The sequence below is a fragment of the Phyllostomus discolor genome, chromosome 2 (genome assembly GCF_004126475.2).
Source record: "Phyllostomus discolor isolate MPI-MPIP mPhyDis1 chromosome 2, mPhyDis1.pri.v3, whole genome shotgun sequence".
In the NCBI taxonomy this organism is placed as follows: Eukaryota; Metazoa; Chordata; class Mammalia; order Chiroptera; family Phyllostomidae; genus Phyllostomus; species Phyllostomus discolor.
In genome coordinates this window covers 20,205,493-20,228,201 of record NC_040904.2, presented here as the reverse complement: position 1 = coordinate 20,228,201, position 22,709 = coordinate 20,205,493, and the positions used below count along the sequence as shown (strand labels likewise).

The 22,709-nt window shown below is 35.5% G+C and overlaps 1 protein-coding gene across 1 annotated transcript; it reads right to left on the bottom strand.

Moving 5' to 3' along the window:
- Positions 1-504: 504 nt before the first annotated feature.
- SUCNR1 (succinate receptor 1) lies at positions 505-10,209 on the bottom strand. The gene is made up of 3 exons (XM_028505046.2): positions 9,994-10,209; positions 3,709-3,774; positions 505-2,982 (listed from the first exon to the last, which is right to left on the bottom strand). Exons 2-3 carry the CDS (start codon positions 3,709-3,711, stop codon positions 2,029-2,031), a joined length of 957 nt encoding a protein of 318 aa, XP_028360847.1. The 5' UTR covers positions 3,712-3,774; positions 9,994-10,209; the 3' UTR covers positions 505-2,028.
- Between the last annotated feature and the right edge of the window lie 12,500 nt (positions 10,210-22,709).

Sequence of the window (22,709 nt, the reverse complement as noted above, 5' to 3'; positions counted from 1 at the left end):
AAAATGCAAAGGGAATAGCTCTTATAATTTTAGTGCAGGTCTGTTTAGTCTGTTAAAGATTAAGTTAGCACATGATAGATTTGAGCAAGAAAAAAATGAAGAAATTGCTATGAAATTACTTAACATTTTGGTTACAAGATAAATGTAAGAGCTAATGGTTTTACGAAATAGTGCACGGTACTCTTGGAAAGAGTCTAATCCTGCCACTGCTTGGGGTGCGGGTGGGCAAATTTAATTTCATCTTTACGAATTAAAACTCATGCATAAATGACAAATTATGCTGAAAGTATATGTTAAGTTTGCAGAAATAAGCAAATACTTCTTTTCTAAAGCCTTTTTTAATGGCATTTTCTGATGAGGAAATCCAGAAGATTCTGTTTTCAGCTTATTATCAGACAGTTACAAAATCACATTGAAATTTTAAAGTATTAATAACAAAGACAAGGCATAAAAAATCTGAAAAGTCTGATTCTAGGTTAGACAATACATCCTTTGTGAGCATTGTTTTCATAATTTTTCAGTTGCTTGCAGTGTCAAAGCATTAACTGGGAATGTTTTGGGGTTTTGGATGTAATAGAATACAATAGTATCACAGAATCTTAGAACAAGAAGGACAATGGAGTTTTATGCCTCTGTACTCATTATGTGTATTTAATCCTTTGTGTTACTCACCCCCTGTAACTACTGACATCAAGGAAGAGAATGTTGACTTATGGCCATAGATACATTTATTGCATAGGATAAGTGAACTGTTATTTAAAAAGTTAGCATAGTAATATTTCCCCCTAAATTTTTTTTGTGGCATGAAATGGTGTCTAACTCTCCTGACATAATCTATATTGATATGCACATTAATATTCCTTGTATTCTACAGTTTCTCAGAGTGTGTTCTGTTCAGCACGTTTCCTCCAATGGTCTTCTTCAATGTCCTATGGAAACAGGGCTCTCTCCAGATGTGAGTGACTGTAAGATAAAGTCGTCCTTTAAATTTTCCCAGTGCTTACAGATTAATAGGGGAGCGGGGGATAAACTGTGATTGTCTCTCCAAAAGGGAATGTTACCTAACAAATGCTGGTGTTAACATTTTACTTCCTTTTATTTGCTGGTTTTATGATATTAATATACTTTAAAGCTTACTATTTAATCAAGAGCAGCAAAGCTAATAAACTTTAATATCGTTGCATGCAGTGACGATCAAAGTGTGATAATTAAATGCCAGATGGCACAATCATCACACAGTCAACTCACTTTTGTGCTGTTTGTCTTGTTTTGAGTTTCCTGATAGGCACTTTGTGGTCTGTAACTCTAGGTTTTTGCAACTTTTCTTGGTATCTCTATTTACATCCAAATTCCCTTGCAGTCAAGTTCAATCATTTTCCTTTGTTAAAATCTCTGTTTAATGTGATTATTTATACCATAAACTATACAACCAAAGAGGACTGATAAATTAAAAGTTGACCCAATTCACGATCACTATAAAGGAATAAATAGACATCCTTGAATTTGTTATATTGCTTTCCTGCTCATTATTGCTACTGTTTACTTTAAATTTTCCTAAGAGCACAACTTCTAAGAACAATATTTTATAATGTATGTATAATCTGCTGTGCAGTTATCACATAAAGTTATGATAGTATGAATAAGAATAACATAAAGAATATTGCCCAATTTCTTTTTAAAATCTGACCGATGAATGACTAAATGCAGATAACTTGCTGCTTTACCCATCTTCTATTCTTCTTACACCGATTGAGGTATTATTACACCTAAGGTTTTGGATTTACATGCCCAAACATCTGTGCTAGTGCAAGTAATTTCAATTTGTATGTGAACAAAGAAATTTTTCTCATCTTCTTCTTTTTATGTACTCTGGGTACACTGGATCTTTAATTCAGGGCCAGATCAGTGACACTCTCTGATTTACGACTCTGAGTTAATCAAACTCTCACTGGCCTACAGTTGCTTGTGTAACACATTCTGTTCCACAGGCCGCTGTTTTCTTCTGAATGAAAACATCAGTCCATTAGCTCACTTTCTAAAGCATGTAAGGGATTTGAAGTGGTGCCTCAGTCTATTCACCAACATCTCCCTGAAATGATCTCCCACAAGGAAATAGAAGACAGGGTTGATGACACTGTTCAGAAAGGCCAAAGGCCGAGTCACGATGTACAAGGAGTGGATGATGGTTTGAGTGCACTGGGACTGCATCCACTCCACCATGCGGGAAGCAATCCTCATGTTCCGCATGATGTGGTAGGGAGTGAAAAGCACAGAGAAGATCACAACCGCCAATATGACTAAGTTGAGAGGCTTTTCCAAGGGCACAGTGGTGACCTGCTGCTTGATCCTCTGCTTTAGGAAGACCGCGATCTTGAAATAAAAGAAGCACATCACAAAAAGAGGAAAGAGGAATCCCAGGAAGGTTAGACACATGCTGTAAATGAAGCTGTATTTGGCGTCCCCAGAACTTGCATAATCATGGCATGTGGTGCTACTGTCATTTGAAGCATTATTTATAAAAACAAGCATTGGCATAAGCTCTAAGGTCACTAAAACCCAAATGGCCAAAGAGATTAAAACAGCAAATTCTTTCCTCTGCAGAAAGTGTTCTCGGAAGGGGTGTTTCATGAGTAGGTAGCGATCGATGCTGATGAAAGTGAGGAAAAGAATGCTGGTGTAGAGGTTGGCATGAAGTACGTATCGGTTGCTAATGCACAGCACATCTCCATAGGTCCATTTTTCCTGCGCGTAACTGTTTATCAGCATGGGGAGTGTGCACAAGAAAGCCAAGTCAGAGATAGAGAGGTTAAAGAGATAGACATTACTGCTATTCCAGTTCTTCAGACAGAAGAGGTAGCCAAAAACAACAGTGCTATTCCCGAGGAGTCCCACAACGAACTCGATACCATAAAAGACGGAAAGGTAGTACTTTTGCAGGCCAGCCTCTGCGGCCAGCCAGTTTTCACAAGATGCATTCTTTGCCTGAAAAAGAGAGAACATGTACAGATGAAATACTAGTCTGTGACTGAAGACATAGACTTTCACTGTTAAATACATAGACATGTATTTAACAGTAAAAATTTAAAATGACACTTAATAGTTCAACTACATGGAGAGTGGTTTACATTAGTGGAGGTACATATGTATACATACATATATATTTCTAATATTTCAAAAAATTTATTAATACCTTTGAACTCTGTGCTCAGGGACAGCAGCACTGAGTTAAACACAATTTCTTTTTAATTTTTTAAAAGATATAATTTACTCAGTTTTAGAGAGAGGGGAAGAGGCAAAGGACAGAGAAAGAGAGGGAGAGAAACATCAATGTGTGCTTGCCTCTCACGCGCCCCCTACTGGGGACCTGGCCCACAACCAAGGCATGTACCCTGATTGGGAATCAAACTGGTGACCTTATGTAAGCAAAATTTCTAATCTCAAATAATTTATCAACTAAGTGAATGGCATACAGGGTGGAGCAAAAGTAGGTTTAGGTTTACAATTGTTCATATGGAAAATAATTAATAAATAATAGGAATAAACTCTGGGTTTCATGTACTCACAACTGTACACCTACTTTTGTCCCACCCTGTACAATGATAAAGAGTATTTCAGACATGAGGTGGAAACACACATAGAGGATATGAAAAACTGCAAAAAAGCCAATGGAAAACGCAGTAAGTTAAGAGGAAAATCTTCAGGACCTACCATGTTCCCCAGGATAGTGCGGTTGTTTGACAAATTCTGCTGAGTTAAGTTGGATTAGACCATTATCTAGAAGAAGAAACAAGGATTGTTATAACTCCAGTCTTGATCGTCTAATAGCTTTTACTTTGTTTCTATGTTGTCAAAGTATTATGCTTATTTTATTAAATTTGTGCAATGCAACTCCAATGTTGAAATATGATTTTTTTTACAATTTAAAATATAAAGCTGAAAATCTTAGTAATAATAACTGCAGCAACTCTTTACTGAAAGCTTCTAGTGTGTCAGGCACTGTGCTCACCACCTTCCAAGCAGTATCTCGTTTAGTGATGAGGTGGGGACTGTTACTATTTCTATTTTACACTTGAAGTCACCTAGGCTTGGAAAATTGGGTATCTTCCTCAGGTCATACATCTAGTGAAAGACCTCCATTGTAGCATCTTCTGAATAAGGGTCGTGAAAATAAGCACTCTGATTCATTCAAACTTCAGACATCTTGCTCACCTGCTGTGTTTTCTCTTGTAATAAGGCCAGACCATTTGTGGTTGGGTGGAGTGCTTAAAAAACTTGAATTTATCATAATGTACAGGATTGCCATCATTAAATATTGAATCCTACTTGTGTCTAGTTAGGAAAAAAGCAAGGCTGAACATAAAATTTTCCAAATATCTCTGTGTCAAACTCAGAGTCAGAACTCTGAGTGTTGGTTATTGTAGTCAAATGATTCTTTCAATATAGTCTTTTAGTAAATCGAGCAACATAAGATCAAATAGACCTGAACTGCTTTTCTGGGAAACATGCAAACAATGAGCAGAATTCCCTATCATGAAGGCACCTGGAAAACAAATCTACTTTTGTTGAATTTAATGAACTGATGTTTGGTCTATTCCCATAAAAGTTTATTCGCCTTTTGAAAGTGTTTTACTTATGAAAATAACTCATGGAATTGTACATATGGCAAATTCAATATTTTGATGTTGTTGTTTTTAAATCACTCTTTAAACCATCCTCAATTCCTCTGAGCCTCTCCTCAAGTCTGTCCATGGCAACCTGACACTAAGTCCAACTGTGGACAAAGCTGGACAGGAACTTCTTCAGGCAGCAGATGCGTGGATGCTGCTGAGAAGCTGAGCAGATTGGCTTTACTCCATCTTGGAGCTTATCTCATTCTACTGCTCTCTCATGTCTCCGGCAATTTGTTACATTTCTCAAGGTCATGTCTCTCAAGGTCATGTCTTTTCCAATTTTTCAAACCTCCTCTACCTACTCAGCATTAGCAGATGTGTTTGTCTTTGAGCTCCTGGGGTTAGAGCCCATTCTGAGTGTGTCCACTCTGGTTCCTGCCTCTGTACCTGTCTCCCTCTCCTTCCTTTCTTTGACAACAGTGAATGTCTACTCATCTGGGCTTACTCCAGATCCAGTGCACTCCCAAATTTTCAAGATTGCTATGTTATCCAAAGTCCCTCTTTCCTGTCTCTTCAGCCTTCTTCTCCAGTTCAACTACATCCTTTCTCTCAGAATATAAATACTCTTTGTCCTGTCTTAAAAATAAGGAGCAGACATAAACAACTCTCCCTGGTTTCAAATGTTTCTCTCATTGGCATAGCTTGATTTACAAAGAGAGCTGTCTTCACAAATAGTTTCGGTATCTCAGCACCTCATTCTCTTTATTCCAATTTGGCTTCTAAACCCCCCACTCAATCAAAATAGCCTCTACTTTGCTCAACCCAATGGTCCTTTTTCACCAGTCTTCTCTCTTGACTTATCAGCTGCTTTTTTATACCATGGCTCCTAGAAACACTCTCTTCCTTTGTCTTCTATGAAATGACAGTTTCTTAGTTTTCCTTCTTTTTGCCTAGTGGTTCTTTGCAGGCTGTTTTGTGGCCTAAGCTTTCTTGGCCTAATTGTTAAATGTGGAATTTCTCAAGGCTCAGTACTGAACTCCTTTATCTAGACTCTTCATGAACAATCTGCTTTCTAGCTTTACTGATCATCCATACATTAACAACTCTCAAATTCATATCCCAGCCTGGACCTGTATTATAAGCTTTATTGTTTATACTTACTGCCACTGATAGATTTCTCACAGGTACCTGTGCTTCCAAAAGTTTTGTACTAAACTCTCCACTTTCCCTCCTGATTCTGCTTGGCCTCCACCTAACTCCATCAACAGCCGCACTACCGTAGTTTGCTGTATATAATGAGTACCTGCGTTTTGTGCACATTATACTCAGGATTATTATACCCATTATTATGTCCATGGTATGTAATCATTATTCCCATGTATATTGTCCATCCTTATTTTTCCCTCAAAAATTTGGACCAAAAAGTGTGCATTATACACAGCAAAATATGGTATATACCCATGTCATTTTACCTCAGAAATATAAGAGTGTCCTTGAAGTCATCTTTTCTTTTTAGGGCATGTTTATATGACATCTGTCACAATATGATCTAACAAAACTGTTTTGAATGGAATTAAAAAAATAAGTAAGCTCTACTAGAGATTCATCTTACCCCCCCCCCCCCACCACACACACAAACAAACTTTTCGGCTAACCCAATACATTCAGATCTCCAATGATAACTGGATGAAAAAGAAAATTCAAAAAGACAGTAACTATCTTAAACATTTAGGGACATGGGGATTTTTAAATTTTCAATTTAATTAATAATATCTGTAATAGTACTGTTATCAACCTATTTTTAACTGAGAATACACAATTGTAGGAAAATGGTAAACACTTTCACATAAAACTGGTTAGACTACAAATAAACACAGCTTTCTAGAAGGTACTTTGGCTGTATATTGAGAATGAGTGAAATGTCCATACTCAATGACCTAGTAATTCCATGTTCGAGAACATGGAATTAGTGTCTCATGGCTATAGTGTCTCATTGGCTATAATGTCTGGATATTTCTCAAAGCTATCTCTGTCGCTCCACTCCTCCATTGCCCTTCTAGTCCAGGCCACCATCAGTCATCTCTGTCTTGGACTATCCCATATCCTCCTATGGTCTCCCCACGTCTCTGTCTCTCTTCAACATGACAGCTAAACAATCTTTCAAACTACCATTGAAATTCTGGTCGTATTACTATTCTCACTGAAAATGCTTAACTGGCTTTCCACTGTGTAAGGAATAAACTCCCACATCTTTAATGGGCCCCTGACTCCATTTCAGCCTCACCTGGCATCACTCGCCTTGCTCGTCTTCCTTCCTGTTTTTTGAATGCACAGAGAACTTCCCTCATAGTCAGCTTGTTGAGTGTCTTTTCACTGACATTCCGCCCTGCCGTTCTTGCTTCACCACATATCGTGTCTTATATCTACACTTCTTTCAGATATCAGCTTAAGTGTGGGTTTCCCAAGATCAGCTCTCTGACCCTCCAGTCTAAGCTGGGTCTCCACATTTTATGCTCCTTCCCATTTTACCCTGAGCTTCTCAGAATATCTCTCAACTTCATCTTCCTCATAGTTTATCTTCCATTTCTGGCACAGTGACTTCCAGGTAAATGGATGGTCTGTACATGTTTGCTGAGTGGAGAGATAAACATAAATACTTGACTGTTTAGAAAATACTTTTATAAATATTTTCTCTATGAGCAAATAAGTAGTAAGTCCACTGAATTAAGCCAATTGCTCTATTTCACTATAAAAGCAGATGATGAATGTAGTATGACTAATACTAAAAAAATGGTAATTGTATTAGTGGTAGGTGTGTTTTAGAGACATATTCATCGAGAGAAAAATATATATTTATAGGATAACATTTTAAAATTAAGGATAATTAGAGACATAGGAATTCACATCTGAAATTAATAAACATAAGAAAGTCTATGGCATGTACCAAAGTATTAATAGTGTTATCCTTAGTGATAAGACTACAGATAATTTTTATTCTGTGCTTTCTCCTTTTGATTTATCTAGGCTCTCCACTTTCCCCATTTCAGCATATATTTGATAATATTAAAAATAAAAATTCTTATATATAATAAACATTTTACACTTTTTAAAAAGTTCTTTAAAAATAATAAGCTTTATTTTTTTTAGACCAATGGTAACTTTCACTATGATTTCTAAGTATTCCCAGCTGCTTTCGCTGTCACAACTTCCTGATACACCATCCTCCTTCCCTTCCATGGTGTGGCAGTCTCCTGCTGAGCTCCTTTCTCTCTGCAAAGACTGTTTTGTGGCCTAATTCTTGTTTGCTCAAACTTTAAATGTTGTAATTCTTCAGAGCTCAGTTCTGGGCAACTTTGTTATTTTGGGAATACTCAAAAAGCTGGTGTGCATACTCAAAGGAATATTATGACAATAGAAAATTTCCTTAAGCCACAAAACTTGTTTCGTTTTTTCATTTCCTCTTTTCCTAGCCATAACTCTCATTTTTTTTTTTTTTGGCCTAGTTAGTTCTTCAATGTGCTGTACTAACTTATGTGACTAGCTTATGTGCCGCAGAAAGGAGGTACTGCCATGGAAGAAAAACACAGCTATGAGGACTGTAACTAGAAGGCAGATGACCAATAGCTAGCACTCAGGCAAGCTCTGGGCCAGGTTGAAGCCATGCAGAATTCTGCTTTTGAGATTGGAGACTAGGGAGATAGTAAGGATAGACAATACCAGGACTAAAATGAATAGAATGAATGACTAGTCACTCTTGTCCTGCTTCTCAGAGTGGTTACTTCATTTTTAAAAAAACATTTTGTTATGTAAACTTAGAAAATGCAGATAAGAGAAGTAAAAAATTGTCTGTAAACCTGTAAACCAACCTACTTCTCCTAATATCTGAATAACCTCCTGCTGTTTAATATTTATTTTAATAAAACTATGATGCTTTTAAATGTTTTGATAGATTTAATTAAAAATATCATTCCTAGCTCCTTAATATTAATAAATTGTGGTTTTATAAATATTTACAAACCAATTTAACATCACCAGGAGACACAATTTCCAAGGTTATAGATTCCAAGGTGGGTGATGTTTGTAGTTCAGTGTGTTTTTAGTGTGACCATCTCAATTCTACAAATTGATGAAATAAGCTAATCCTTTAAGCAGAATTCCCAATTGAAGGGAAATTTTCTCATGAAAAATTAATATTTTCTCTTCCACTTTCTGGTGGTTGGATTTTTAATTTTTAGGAAAGAGAGATTGTAATAAATGGGTTATATATGATTTTACTGAATTATTTTTAACAGGTTTTTGATTTTTAGATATTGACAATTAAAGGGAAATCTTAATTATATATTCAAAAATATACCTACACCTGTGATAAATTATTAAACTGCAAACAATATTCAATTTACTCACATAAGCAGATCAGTTCTAAATTTTAACTTGATAATACTGTTTCTTTCTCTTTGTTTACATTCAGCCTTTTAAAATGTATGTTTTTAAACTTAAAAGTATATTTGATAGTTTACTAGCTTTTACACTTTTTTCTTATAATCATCACAATAAAGAACATTTATGAAATACTAATTCATATTAATTATGAGAATTAATGAAACATGTAATTCAAATTTACATAGTAATATGAGTATTTTTTAGCAAATTGCTTTTCTCATTAACAAACCATTTGAATAAAGACTATATTCACACTGAAAAGATATAAGAATTTAATATTGATCACTTGATGTTTCATGTTCTGCAGAAATTATACCAGAAGTCAAAATATTAAAATGTTAATAAGATAACAAATTGTGTTTTTATGAATTTCTTAAAAATATCTCACCAATTATAAAATGTTTTGGAAAGTATAATATCAATGGTTTCTGGAATTTTCCATTTTTCCTTAATGAATTATATTCTTGAATAATGCAATATTTATAAATATAATTGCTAAATTAAAGTTTTAAAATTTCCTATAGCATGTTACTTTCTAAACATGAAAATATTATATGTGATAGTTGTTTCATATGATTTAGAAGTCTTTAATTTTTTTCAAATAGTTATATTTAAGTAAATCTGATTACTTTTTTGTTGAAATCTAAGTTACTGACATAAGCAAATATAATCAACCTCTTTAAATAAAATGAATTTAGTATTTGCCAATTAAAACAAAGCATTACATTTGTTAAAAATGACTTTAAAGGAAAAAAAGAACTATGACTCTCTTTTAGTTTCTTTTGCTGTCCTACATATGCATATGCACAACAGTTCAGACAGTTCATTCAAACATTACTTTAAGCGTTAATTGAACACAAGCCACTTGTCAAAGAAACCCCTGACAAACAGGAGGTTTGTTATACTTTATATACCTGGCAACATGAATTGCACGATAACTTACTGTTCTGTCGGAAGGTCCTGATCCCCTAACAGAAACCCTTTGCCAGCAACTCGATACAGCTTCTGACCCAGTGCTGTGCCTCTGGACATGGTTAGTGTGGTCTGATTTGCATATCATGCAGCCAAGATTAACAATTCAAAAGTCAAGGGATAATTTATTCAGTCAAACCTCCAAGTCAAGTTCATGTAGGGGAACTTCCTGTGAAGTCAAGACACAAAACAAATTGCTCGTTTCACAAATAGATTTTTAAAAGGCTGTTGTTGAAATTTTTTAACCCACTATCAAAACAACAGAAAAGTGTTTTTTAATTTTTTTATGTTTCTTTGTATACTTAAAAGTACTGTTTATGTTTAATATACAATTACTTCTGCTTTTTCAATTTTAAAATTGAGAATTTTTGGTGAATTCTCTATTGGGCATAAAAGAACTAAACTGCTGTTATTGACAATTTTGGCAGAGCTATAAAACAAATTTTGGAAGCAAAGCTGAATACACGTTCTGTTAGTGTACTAGAAAAAGGGATATTAGAAAGCTGCAAGGATTTCCAATTTTATTTTCTGTGATTAAAATCAAGAGGCATAAAAAGGTAGATCAGGTGGCTAGGGATTAAAGAAAGAGGTGGTGCTTAAGTAAGATAACCTCAACACATGGCAATTCACACTTTACAGTCAGTGCTCTGCATAGCACCTGAACACGCATCATCAAAATTTCAGACAAGAAATACACCTGGCTTTTCTGAGGATTATATTAGATTTATACTCAAGTAAACACTCGATCTGCTTGATATGAAGTATGGGGTGCATGCTATGTCCCGAACTGTGCAGGCAGTAGTAATTAAATTCGAATGCCATAAGCTGAGCATTGAGTTAGCAAAGACCGGCAGAAGCCCAAAGAGAAACTCTATAAATGATACAAGCCTGGTCTAGGAAGTGGGCAATAAAAATGGAGTAAACCGGTTGGCTTTAAAGCAATGGAAGTAAAACATGAGGGTTGGGTAGTAGGGTGGTGTGTAGCATGAGAAAGAAGACCTGTTCAGAAATACTTCCCAAGTCTTTGGCTTCAGCAAGTAACAGATCAGGTGAATAATCCAGATAGAAAGAATTTGGTTATGCAAGAGTCTGCAATGAATTCCATATCTCCAAATGTTCCAACCCCTCTGTAACTCCATAACACTTTAATTTAGAGTTATTCTAATTATGTACCCTTTGTGTATTTTATTATACTTGAAAAAAGTCAGATTTACCTTGTAGTTACATAACAGAAAATACAGACTTTACATTTAAGTGGCCTTGTGTGTGTAGGACAGTTTTGGGCATTAACAGAAAACTATGCATTATTTACATACTAGGGCAAACCCCTTTAGTCTATCTGTTCTACAGAAGCTGTTTTACAACTATGTAAGATGTAGCAGAGTGATAGTAATGGAAATGTTGTCCCTTCAAGTATAACTTCAATTGACTTCCTAGTTTTGCATATTCATTTCAATATTCCTGTCCTGTGTGTTCATTTAACAATTCTCTTTTAAATTGGTTATAATATCTACCTGGTTCTTTTGTGGACTGTAAAATAAAATTTTTTAGAATTTGTTCAAAAAAAGCAGAGTTCTATTGTATATAGCCAGCCTTTCTAGACAAGAATTTCCCCTTCCCCAATATCTGAGAGCCTATGATTTAAAAACTAAAAAATAACATGTTATATGTCTGTCTGCCTCTCTCTATCATCTACCTACCTATACACATATGTATATATGTATATGCATATATAATATGCTTAAATGAAATATAAATATAAATGTATGAGAAATGAAATATAAATGTATATAAAAATATTTGTGTATTTATTTATCAAGTAATGTCTCTATAATTTGTTGAGTTCTTATATTTCAGGTGTTGCACTAAGCACCTTCATGTAATAAATGCTTGTAAAAACTTTGAGGTTGCAATTATTTAAGTGTTTGTTTCAATTGACAGTTAAAAAACTGACAGCTTCATTAACTCCCCCAAGGTCACAGAATCTGTAAGGAGAGGAGACTTGAGTTTAAATCTCCATGTTTTGATTATAAAAATACCTGTTCTGATTCTTTTAAAAAAATATTTTAGAATTTTCATTAACAGTTTTTTATTATTCTTTTGTAATGCCTCTTTTGCCTTTATTTTTTATTATATTTTATTGATTATGCTATTATAGTTGTTCTGATTTTCTCCCATTGCCCCACCCTATCCAGCACCTCTGGCTCCCTCAGGCAATCCCCGCACAACTGTTTATGTCCATGGGTCATGCGTGTAAGTTCTTTGGCTGCTCCATTTCCTATACTGTACTTTACATCCCCATGGCTATTCTGTAACTACCTATTTGTACTTCTTATCTCCTCACCTCTTCACTCATTGCCCCACACCCCTCACACCTGGCAACCATCAAAACACTCTCTGTATCCATGATTGTGCCTCTGTTCTTCTTGTTTGCTTATTGTGTTTTTTTTTTAGATTCAATTTTGGTAGATTTTCATTTTTTTTGTCATTTTATTGTTCATAGTTTTGATCTCCTTCTTTTTCTTAAATAAGTCCTTTTAATATTTCATATAATAGTGGTTTGGTGATGATGCATTCCTTTAGTTTTTTTCTTGTCTGGGAAGCTCTTTATCTGTTCTTCAACTGTAAATGATATCTTTGCTGTGTAGAGCAATCTTGGCTGTAGGTCCCTGCTTTTTATGACTTTGAATATTTCTTGCCAATCCCAGTCTGCAAAGTTTCTTTAGAGAAGTCAGCTGACAGTCTTATGGGAACTCCCCTGTAGGTAACTAACTTCTTTTCTCTTGCTTCTTTTAAGATTTCCCATTATCTTTAATGTTTGGCATTTTAATTATGATGTGTCTTGGAGTAGGCCTCTTTGCTTCTATCTTGTTTGGGGCTCTCTATGCTTTCTAGACTTGCATTTCTATTTCCTTCACTAAATTTGGGAAGTTTTCTTTCATTTTTTTTCATATAGAGTTCTAATTTCTTGCTCTTACTCTTTTCCTTCAGGCACTCCTATGATGTAAATGTCGGGTCTCTTGAAGTTGTCCCAGAGGCTGCTTATATCATCCTCATTTTTTGGATTCTTTTTTGTCTTGTTATTCTGCATGGCTGTTTTTTTGCTTACTTATGTTCCAAATCATTGATTTGGTTCTTGGCTTCATCCACTCTACTGTTGTTTCCATGTAAATTGTTCTTTATTTCAATTAGTGAATCCTTTGTTTCTAAATGGATCTTTTTTATGCTGCCGAGGGCCTCACTAATGTCCGTGAGCATCCTCATAAACAGTGTTTTGAACTCTGCATCTGATAGATTGCCTATCTCCATTTCATTTAGCTCTTTTTCCGGGGTTTTGTTCTGTTCTTTCATTTGGGCCATGTTTCTTTGTCTCCTCATTTTGGCAGTCTTTCCGTGTTTGATCCTATATATTAGGTAGAGAAGCTATGACTCCTTGTCTTGGTAGTGTGGCCTTGGTAGGTTTCCTGTAGGGTTCAGTGGCACATCCTCCCCTATCTCCCAAGCTGGGTACTTGACGTGTGCCCTTCATGTGGGGTGAGTACCCCCTACTCTTTTAGCTGAGCCTCCATTGCTGTTGGCAGATTTGGGGAGGGATTTGCCCGGACCAGTCAGCTACCACAAACCTCTGCTCTCTGTGGAGGATCAGCTGTGCAGGGGCAGGGTAATCGTGCTCCAACCTGGTCTGTAGCTGTCCACAGAGTGAGCAGGTTCTGGGTGATGCAGGCTAGTGTTAGCCCTCAGCTGCATTTTGCCTGGGGCCACCTTGCCTGAGCTATAAACCAATCTAGGATGGCTGCTACTTGTGCTGGGCTTGGAGATTCCCAGGCGAAGTCAAGCTGTGAATCTAGGCTGGCTGCTGTTAGTGCCAGGTCTGGGAATCACTGAGGCCAGCTGTTGCTTGTTTGATAGGACATACAAAGTTGTAAAGCATGAGCCAAGGCCAGCTATTCATATACAGAAGCAGCTTAGGTGAACCTGTATATTAGGTGGGGCAGAGTTCTTGGGGATCTCCAAGATAGGTCAAACAGTGTTAGCCAGGTTGATGGTGTCTTAAATATGGCAACAGCTTGCCGGCTCAGTCTGGATGGTTATATTTTTTTGTTTGTTTTTTTTTTGTTTTTAGTTTGTAGTTGTGAGACTTAACATTCAACTTGATTGTTGATGGTTGAAGTGATTATGTGAAGAGGCGAGGCATGTCTGCCTATGCTCTGCCATGTTGTCTGATTCTTGACTGCCTGCAAAATTGAATGACAATATTTTTCAGGTACACAGATTAAATCAAAGTGTAAGAATTAATGACAATTTTTTTAAAGAAATGTAGCTCATTTATACTTTTAGAAGGAAGACTAAAAACTATCACTTTTGTTTATAATTTTAAAAGGGCAAAAGCAAAGCATTAGAATGACTAGTGCCAGGCTTATTAATGTGAAACATAAGTTAACAGGGACCCCTGCCAAACAACCAAGGAGCGTGGCCACCATGCTTATGGGAGACAAAGAAAACTCCCTCTCTGTCGGGTGGTGGGAGTTCCCCATAGTTTCTCTTTCTTTCCCCACATCCTGCTATCCTCTCACTCTGGACTGCTAAGATAAAAATTGGTCTATACTTCTCCTTTCTGAGAGTACAAATCATCAGACCTATGGCCTGGCAGCCTTGCTTTCCAGCCCAGTCCCAGTTCATCAAAGGTCCCATTGCCTCAGGATGCCCTCAGTTGAAAAACCAGAGGGATTCCAGGACACACTTTATAAAAAATCGGCCTCCAGTACTTCTGTTCTTTTCATATCATGAGACCTTATTTGAGTCCATAAAAGGACAGCTGCACAGGGTCAAAGCCAGATTCAGGGTGGCTCCCATGGTGGGTGTGCAATCTTATAGTCATACATATTAAAGTACCACACACTTGACTTAATGTTCCACTCTCAAATTTTAATTGAAATTCTTTATACCATTTTAAGAAAAGGCTCTGTATTTTCATTTTGCACTAGGCACTACAAATTATGTTGCTGTCTTTCCTGTGGAACGTAAATCTTCTAGAACTGATCTCTCTTTAGCATGTAGAATTTCAATAGGGCAGATTTTTCATTTTTTAATTTTTTTCTTTCTCCTTTTTTTTAAAGTAACATGATGTTGAAATTTACTGGTTAAGAGCACAAGGCTGGTGGCATACTGTCTCCTTTCAAAACTGGGCTGCACTCTTTATTAGCTCTCAGTTGTCTTATCTGTGAAAAGACCAATTGCATAGAGATACTATGTATATAGTAGAAGTGTATTCATATAGCATAGGGTCTGAATTAATTGCTAAATAAATGTTGGCTATTATAGAAGTTTATAACAAATGAGAAACAGAATTCTTCAGAATAATCATGTCAATCCAATGCCATCAATATTAGAATATTTGCCACCCGATGGTCTATTTAAAATGAACTTACAAAAGTCAGCATGGTAAAAAGATAAGTGAATTTTCATGGTGGCTTTGCCATTTACCCACAATGTGCTCTTTGAAAAGATAACGTCAACTTGCTTTTCTCACTTGAAAAAGGGGCATAATATTTCCTACCCTGTGGACCTCATAATGTTCATAGTATCCAGTGAGATAATATGTGAAAATGCAATGGGCTAGGAATGCAAATGCAGTTCATATAAATGAGGAGCACTAGTCAGGAGACTCAAGAGGGAAGAGAAAAGGGTAGCAAAGACAAAGAAAATATTAATTAAGTGCAGTGTTAACAATAACTTTCACTGATGTTTTTGAGTACTCACTGTGGAACAACACATGTGCCCATTCATTCTTTTAATATTCACAAAAATGTAATGCAGTGCACATTACTGATATTCTTGATTTTCAGAGGAAGAAACTGAGACTTAAAAAAATAATCATCCACAATCACACAACTCATAAATGGCTGGGTTATAATTTGAAGCCTTGTCTGACTCCTGAACTGAAGGCTTTGACTATTATTCTGTTTTTCACAGGGTAAGAAAATAAAAATTTAAAAAAAAAGTGTCTGTAAAAACATGAAATAAGTGATACTGGGTAATTTTTACTTTATGACAATTTGGTATATTTTGACCTAATAAAAATAAATTTTAAAACTAACACTAAGTTTAATTCTTGGTTATCAGATTTATTGGTTATTAAATTTAATTATTCAAACTTGCCAACTAAAACAGAACATTTTAGATAAGAAACCAGGCACTTTGAAAATAAGTAAAGCAATCATAGGAAGGTTCTACTGGAGCTATCTCGGGGCATCTGTAGAAGACGAATTCTATCAGCAGCACAAACAAGTCTGCGTGGAAAATAAGCTGACCTAAGGGTTACATTGATCCTTAAGGAATAACAGACAGTTAAAAGGGTAGACAATTAATACAACTCAAGGAATTTCTCTTAAACCCTTAAGCGTGGAAATACTAATAATAATGACAATAACACTTCCCCAAAAGGTTGAAATAAATCAATAAGATTTTTGAGGAGGGTGTTTTGTTGTTGTTTTGTTGGGTGGACTAACCCAAGGCTACATGGTTATCTCCATATACAAAGAATGGTTTTGACAGGAAAGAAAATTGGAACAGCAAAGGAGAAAATCACACATGGAGCATACATGTGGCTTGTCTTTAAACTTTTCCAGATTCTAGAAACCAAATAAACTCTTGACCAAATTTTCTTTACCACAGAAAGTTGTCCATTCGAGCTGAGGCAAAGCCATCTGTTTCCTCTTTAAGCAAACATTATTGTCATTTTCTACTGCCAGTGTGGCTCAGTTGGTTGGAGCAGCATCCTGTAAACCAAACAGATTGCAGTTTCGATTCCTGGTCAGGGCATGTGCCTAGGTTGTGGGTTTGATCCCTCAGTCAGGACGGATTGATGTTTCCCTCTCTCCCTGCCTCCCTCCCTTCCTCTCTCTCTAAAAGTGATGAAAAAATCTCCTGGGTTAAGGTTAAAGATAAATAAATAGATAAATAAGTAAATAAATAGACAAATTAATTAATTAATTAAATTATCATCATGTAACAGTCACATTAGTACAACATTGTTGTTTTTTCTCTTATCACTTAATTGAAAAAAGTGTATCATGTTTATTTTCTTTCTGCAAAACTGAAAGAAATCGTGTTCTGCTGAATTAAAATATAGGGTTGGAAGTATCTGGTTATACCTGAAAAGATTTTAAGTTCTTTAAATGATTAATAGTTAATCTAGAAACACAGCAAACTCATTTTTAATATTGAAATTCCAACAGCTAAATGATTTTTTAATGATATGTGGTAAACCTGAGTCACGGGTTTTTCCCTACAAAAATGATGCTGTTTGTTTCCTTGATGCCAAATTCAAGCGTTTGTTAAATTATGGAGACAAATTTTATTCTTAACAGTCACTGGAAGGGATAGGCTTTTGATTAAAGTTTGTCTAAAATACTGAAATAATTTATTCATTCGTTAATTGTTATTCAACTATTCAGCCTTTCCCAGTCACATTGACTGTATATTGTACAAATTGGCTGAATGTTAGAATATTTTGCCTTATTTAAGAAAATAAAACACACAAAAACAGCTAGGTCATTGTGTTAATATATGCATAAGCATTTTTGATTGGGTGCTAATTAACCACTCCCCATCTTGTATCCCTTTCCTGTTTCAATGTGTTATTTAACCCCAGTAAAAACAACAAGAAGTCAGTCTGATTCAATCTCACTGAGCATTCTAGTAATTGAATGGGTGTAATTGGGAGGTTTTCAAAATTCCTTTGAGAACAGAAAAGATGTTCATTAGGAGAGCTAAGTGCTTTGTGACTGAGTTACGAATTAAATTAAGGAAACTCTCTGTCCCTATTAATAAAGCATTTATGGTGTCATTCTCTTGTATTAGTATCTCTACCTCTACAACATACTTATTGATGTGATTATTACTTTAAAATATGTTTTGTGCTGACATATATTGCAAAACTAATGAAACATGATTTTCACTATTAAGTCAAATGGTTTTGTAGTAAACAGACAATTTTCAGATCATAACAGTTCTGACAATTACAACTAAACAATGTAAATTTTTTTTAAAAGATTTTATTTATTTATTTTTAGAGAGGGAAGGGAGGGAGATAGAGAGAAACATCAATGTGAGGTTGCTGGGGGTCATGGCCTGCAACCCAGGCATGTACCCTGACTGGGAATTGAACCTATGACACTTATAACAATGTAAAATTTTAAGAAAATATTCAAACATTACTTTTTAAAATATCCCCTGCCTTGTATTATTTATGTGTCTATAAGTAGTATTGTTTTCATGTTAGCTTTTAAACCCATTGCTCATATTTTTTAAGAGCCATTCAGTTCTGGTCAAACATCCTACCACAAACTCTTGGCTCTGCAGATGTGCTGAGGAATCATTGCAGAGAGCTACCTAATCCTAAGCACAAGGACACCAGGCTCAGAGTGGTTAGGAGGGATGTGAGTTTGACCAGTTGATATATTAGCCAGAGTCATTTCATCGGGGTTGTAAGGGTTGTATTATTGCTGAAAATTATTATAAACTGTATCAACTACTTTCTGCTAAATGTCAACTTGTAAATAATAAGTAAATTAATGTTTCAGTGATTATTTTTTGTATGAGTGTTATAATTTTATTTAAAACTCATAGGGTATCAATTTTCAACTCAAGTGATCCGGAATATTGGTGTGCTGGCTGATATAGGGTCCAGCATACAGTGGTGGGAGTTTTCACAGTTCATTTTTGTAATATGTAGATTTGTGGCTAATGCAGGGATCTTGTCCAACTTTGGTTATTCCACAAGCCTCCTTTTAAATAGCAGAAAGAATTGTGTTTACAGAACAAGGGGCAAGAAGAAGTTTCCAAATATTGCTCCCTAGAGAAATAAAAACTCAGTCTCTTAGATAATCTGTGAGTGTGGTGAGGGGATGGAATGCAGGAAAAATAATTCTATCACATAGTGCTATGTTTTGTGAATTCAAGAAGAAAATGAAGAAAAAATAAATCAAAGAAGTGCAGGGGGGAATCCAGGACATCAAAGAAGGGTGCCAACACAGGGGAAATTTTGGAATCATAGATACATACATGTCAAGGGCAAAGGACAAGAATTAGTTGGAGGAATTAGTAGCTCATCAAGTAAGCAATACTGCTGATGGTAAAAATGAACAAAATTCACAAAAACTGGCTTACCTTTCCCTTAACTGGCTCCTCTGTGTGTTTATTTTAATTAAGACAGTCTGTTGCCTCCGTTAATTTTATAACTCTCCGGTTTTATTTACACAGCTGGGAAAGCTCTTGCCAAATTGATGCTTTTGTTAATTTTAATTTGCATACCATGCCTTTACTGAGTTGAACATATTTGACAATCATAATTAAAAAATTTTATTTGTAGGTATTCTGCAATAAAGTTTTACATTTTAGATAAAGTTATATTATTTTTAATTCTAAGGAAATTAAAAAATATAATTATGTATTCTAGGAGGAAAGTTATTAAACTGAAAAGTAATAAAAGAGAACAAAGATTCAATTGTGTAGCAAAAAAGAGGGGACAGGGAGATATTATATGTTTTTAGGAAAACATGTTTGTTTTTATTATAAACCGGTAAGAGTCTCCACCTCAGTGAGGGCACTAAAGCAAGTAATATGAATACTGCCAACAAACATGTTTAAATTTATGTCAGAATATTTGCATTTCACACTTTTTGATTTAGTCACAGTATAATTTTATTTTACTTAAGTGACTTATCTAAGGTGAATGTAGAATTACATGGTATTGTACAAAATAATGCAAAGCTATCTCAAGTATCCTATATCCAGTTTCCCCCAATGGTAATGTCTTGTAAACCTATAGGATGCCATCACAGCCAGTGGACTGGCTTTGATATGAGCATCTGCATCACCGCAAGGGTCCCTCCTGTGGCCCTTCCTTAGCCATCCTCACTTCTTACCCACTCCCACCTCCTGAAGCCCCAGTAGCCACTAATCTGATCTCCTTTTCTATCATTTTATCATTTACAAGATGTTTTATCAATGTAATCATGCAATGTGTAATCTTCTAGGATTGGCTTTTGCATTTGGTATAATTTGCTAGAGATTCATCCAGGTTGTTTCTTATATCAATAGTGTGTTCCTTTACATTGCTGGGTAGTATTCTGTGGTAAGGATATACCCCAGTTTTTTATTCAGCTGTTGAAAGACCTTGTGTCATTTCTAGTTTTTGGTTATTAGGAGAAATAAAGTAGCTAAGAACTTCCACACAGAGATTTTGGTGTGAACGTTAAGCTTTCATTTCCCTAAGATGAATGCCCAAGTGTAAAATCGCTGAGTTATATGGTAGTTGCATGTTTACTTTCTTTGAAACTGCTAACGTGTTTTCCAGCACGTCCACACCATTTTAGACTTCCACTGGCAACATGGGAGTAATTCAAGTTGTTCTGCATCCTTGCCTGCATTTTGTGTTGTCACTATCTTTTAATCATTCTGATAGGTGTTTAGTGGTATTTAATTATGGATTGTTCTACAATAATGTGTCACATAGGTCACGTGCTTATTTTCCATCTGCATGAATTTTTTTGCTGAAATGTCTGTTCAGGTGTTTTGCCCATTAATTTTCTAATTAAACTATTTAAGGTTTTTATTATTGAGCATTGAATGTTTTTATATATTCTTTAACCCCATTCAGCTCATTTAATAAGAAGACAGTCTTTCCTTTCACTCCCTACTACAATAAAATTATTTTTAAATTTCTTAATGCAGAAAAACTAAAACTGCCTGTCTAGGCCTAAAAGGAGAGATACATAAAATAAATGATGGATGTTGATTTATTTTATTCCTGGTTTGTTTCAAGCAGTTATCAGTTAAATATAGAATAATAAAATATGTCTGGTGAGGAAACATGATTTATAATATGGGTCATTAACTTTGAACTGATAATGATCCTGTTTTAGTGTCTTGTTATTGCCTTTAAGGAGCTAAATGATGCACAATTTGAAGTTCTTTAGCTCGTTTGAATCATGAAATTTTAGAGTATAACTTATGTCATCACATAAATAATTGTCTCACAATCTTCAGAGGGAAAATCATGTACATCTAGATTTGCACCTGTCTTGTTCAGTTTGAAGTCACATGTTGTGTTAGATGCCACCATAATAGCAAATAAAATTTCTTTTAATTGCCTGTAGTTTATATGGTTAGGTTCATAAATTTCTATCAGCCTAGTGTGTCTCACTTCACACTGTGCAAGGATCATAAAAAGAAAGAACTGAAATATAAAACAAGTTGCCTTAACTTTGGCAACAAATGCTTTATAACTTCAATATAAGACTGACTAATATAATCTAGAAAAAGGATGTTGCATTGATGTTCTTAGAAAAAAATGCCCATCCAAGTGAAAAAGAAATGTCCCTTGTAAATTATTCTGTGTGTCTCTATATTCGGGAACCTAAATTGGGCATAATCTTAGGAAGTCCAAATGATGAGAGCCTTATCGAAACTAAGAGATAAGAGCTTTCTGCTTTGAAAAATTGTCCCTCTTCTTCTTGAAGGGAAAATTAAACCCATGCTTAATTCCCAAAATGTTTCCAGATGCGAGCAATTCCACCATCCTATGCCCTCTGTTGCAGAGTAGAGGCCATGAGTGCTGGGGATTTCCTAGTTCCAGTGAATGGCACCCTCCTCGGCCACAGAGACTTGAGACAGTCGTGTGACAACAGACGGTAAGGACAGAAATTGTGTGCTCACTCCACCTCGCAACGGCCTTTTTCCTTATACAAATGACATTAAGTCATATTTAGTTTTAACACAGGGAAACTTTCAGACCCATAATAAATCAGCAAGACATTTCAAAATATCTAATTAACATTTTCCTCAAACAATGTCTGCCTATCTATGCACAGAGGCCATTTCGTTGTTCCTGTGTGCCAGAGGTCGGGCTGAAATGAGGGAGCCCCATGGGCTTAGTGCTTTTCAGATTCTGAATTACAGTTAATTACACTAAACAGAATGTTTCTTTTTTAGACTCAAGTTTTTTCCACTGAGATTTAAAAATCTCTGAGATACAATGTGTACGGGCTAAAAAAATGCAACTTTTGGTCATGTCCTTATTAAAGACCCATTGAGGACTATGCTTTTGAATGGATAACATGGTATTGTTACTGGTAGAATATCCTAGTGAGTTTTTCTTAATGTTAGCATTCATATAGTGATATTATGCATGAAGGATTACATTTTGGCATGATGGTTTCAATGACCTTTTAGTGTCTTACATTGTTATATTCTATATACTTTTGTCTTTCACAAAGTTTTTCTTGTGTTTCATAGTTGCTATGTCCCCATGTCCTATGAGAGATAGTTCCCTGACCTCTTATGTCTTTATATTCCCACAGCTCCCAGCTTAGCGATATTCTCTTTCCTAGGCTAGGAACTCTGGGGATGCTGTTACCCTCTGGAATCTGATTTCCATGTAAGGCGAACGATGGAATGGATTGCTTGAATCGGTTAACCAATGATGTAAAGGGTAGACTATTTGTATTTTGATTGGCACAGTCTTTAGAAATGAGTGTGATTTAAAAGACACATGAACTTTTCCATAAGAAATTACAGCATATGACCCGCCACTTTCCATAAGCAGAAAGGTGTCACTTTCCATATATATTTTGAAATAAATATGTTTAAATTATCCCCATTATAGTTAAGTACTATGCCCGT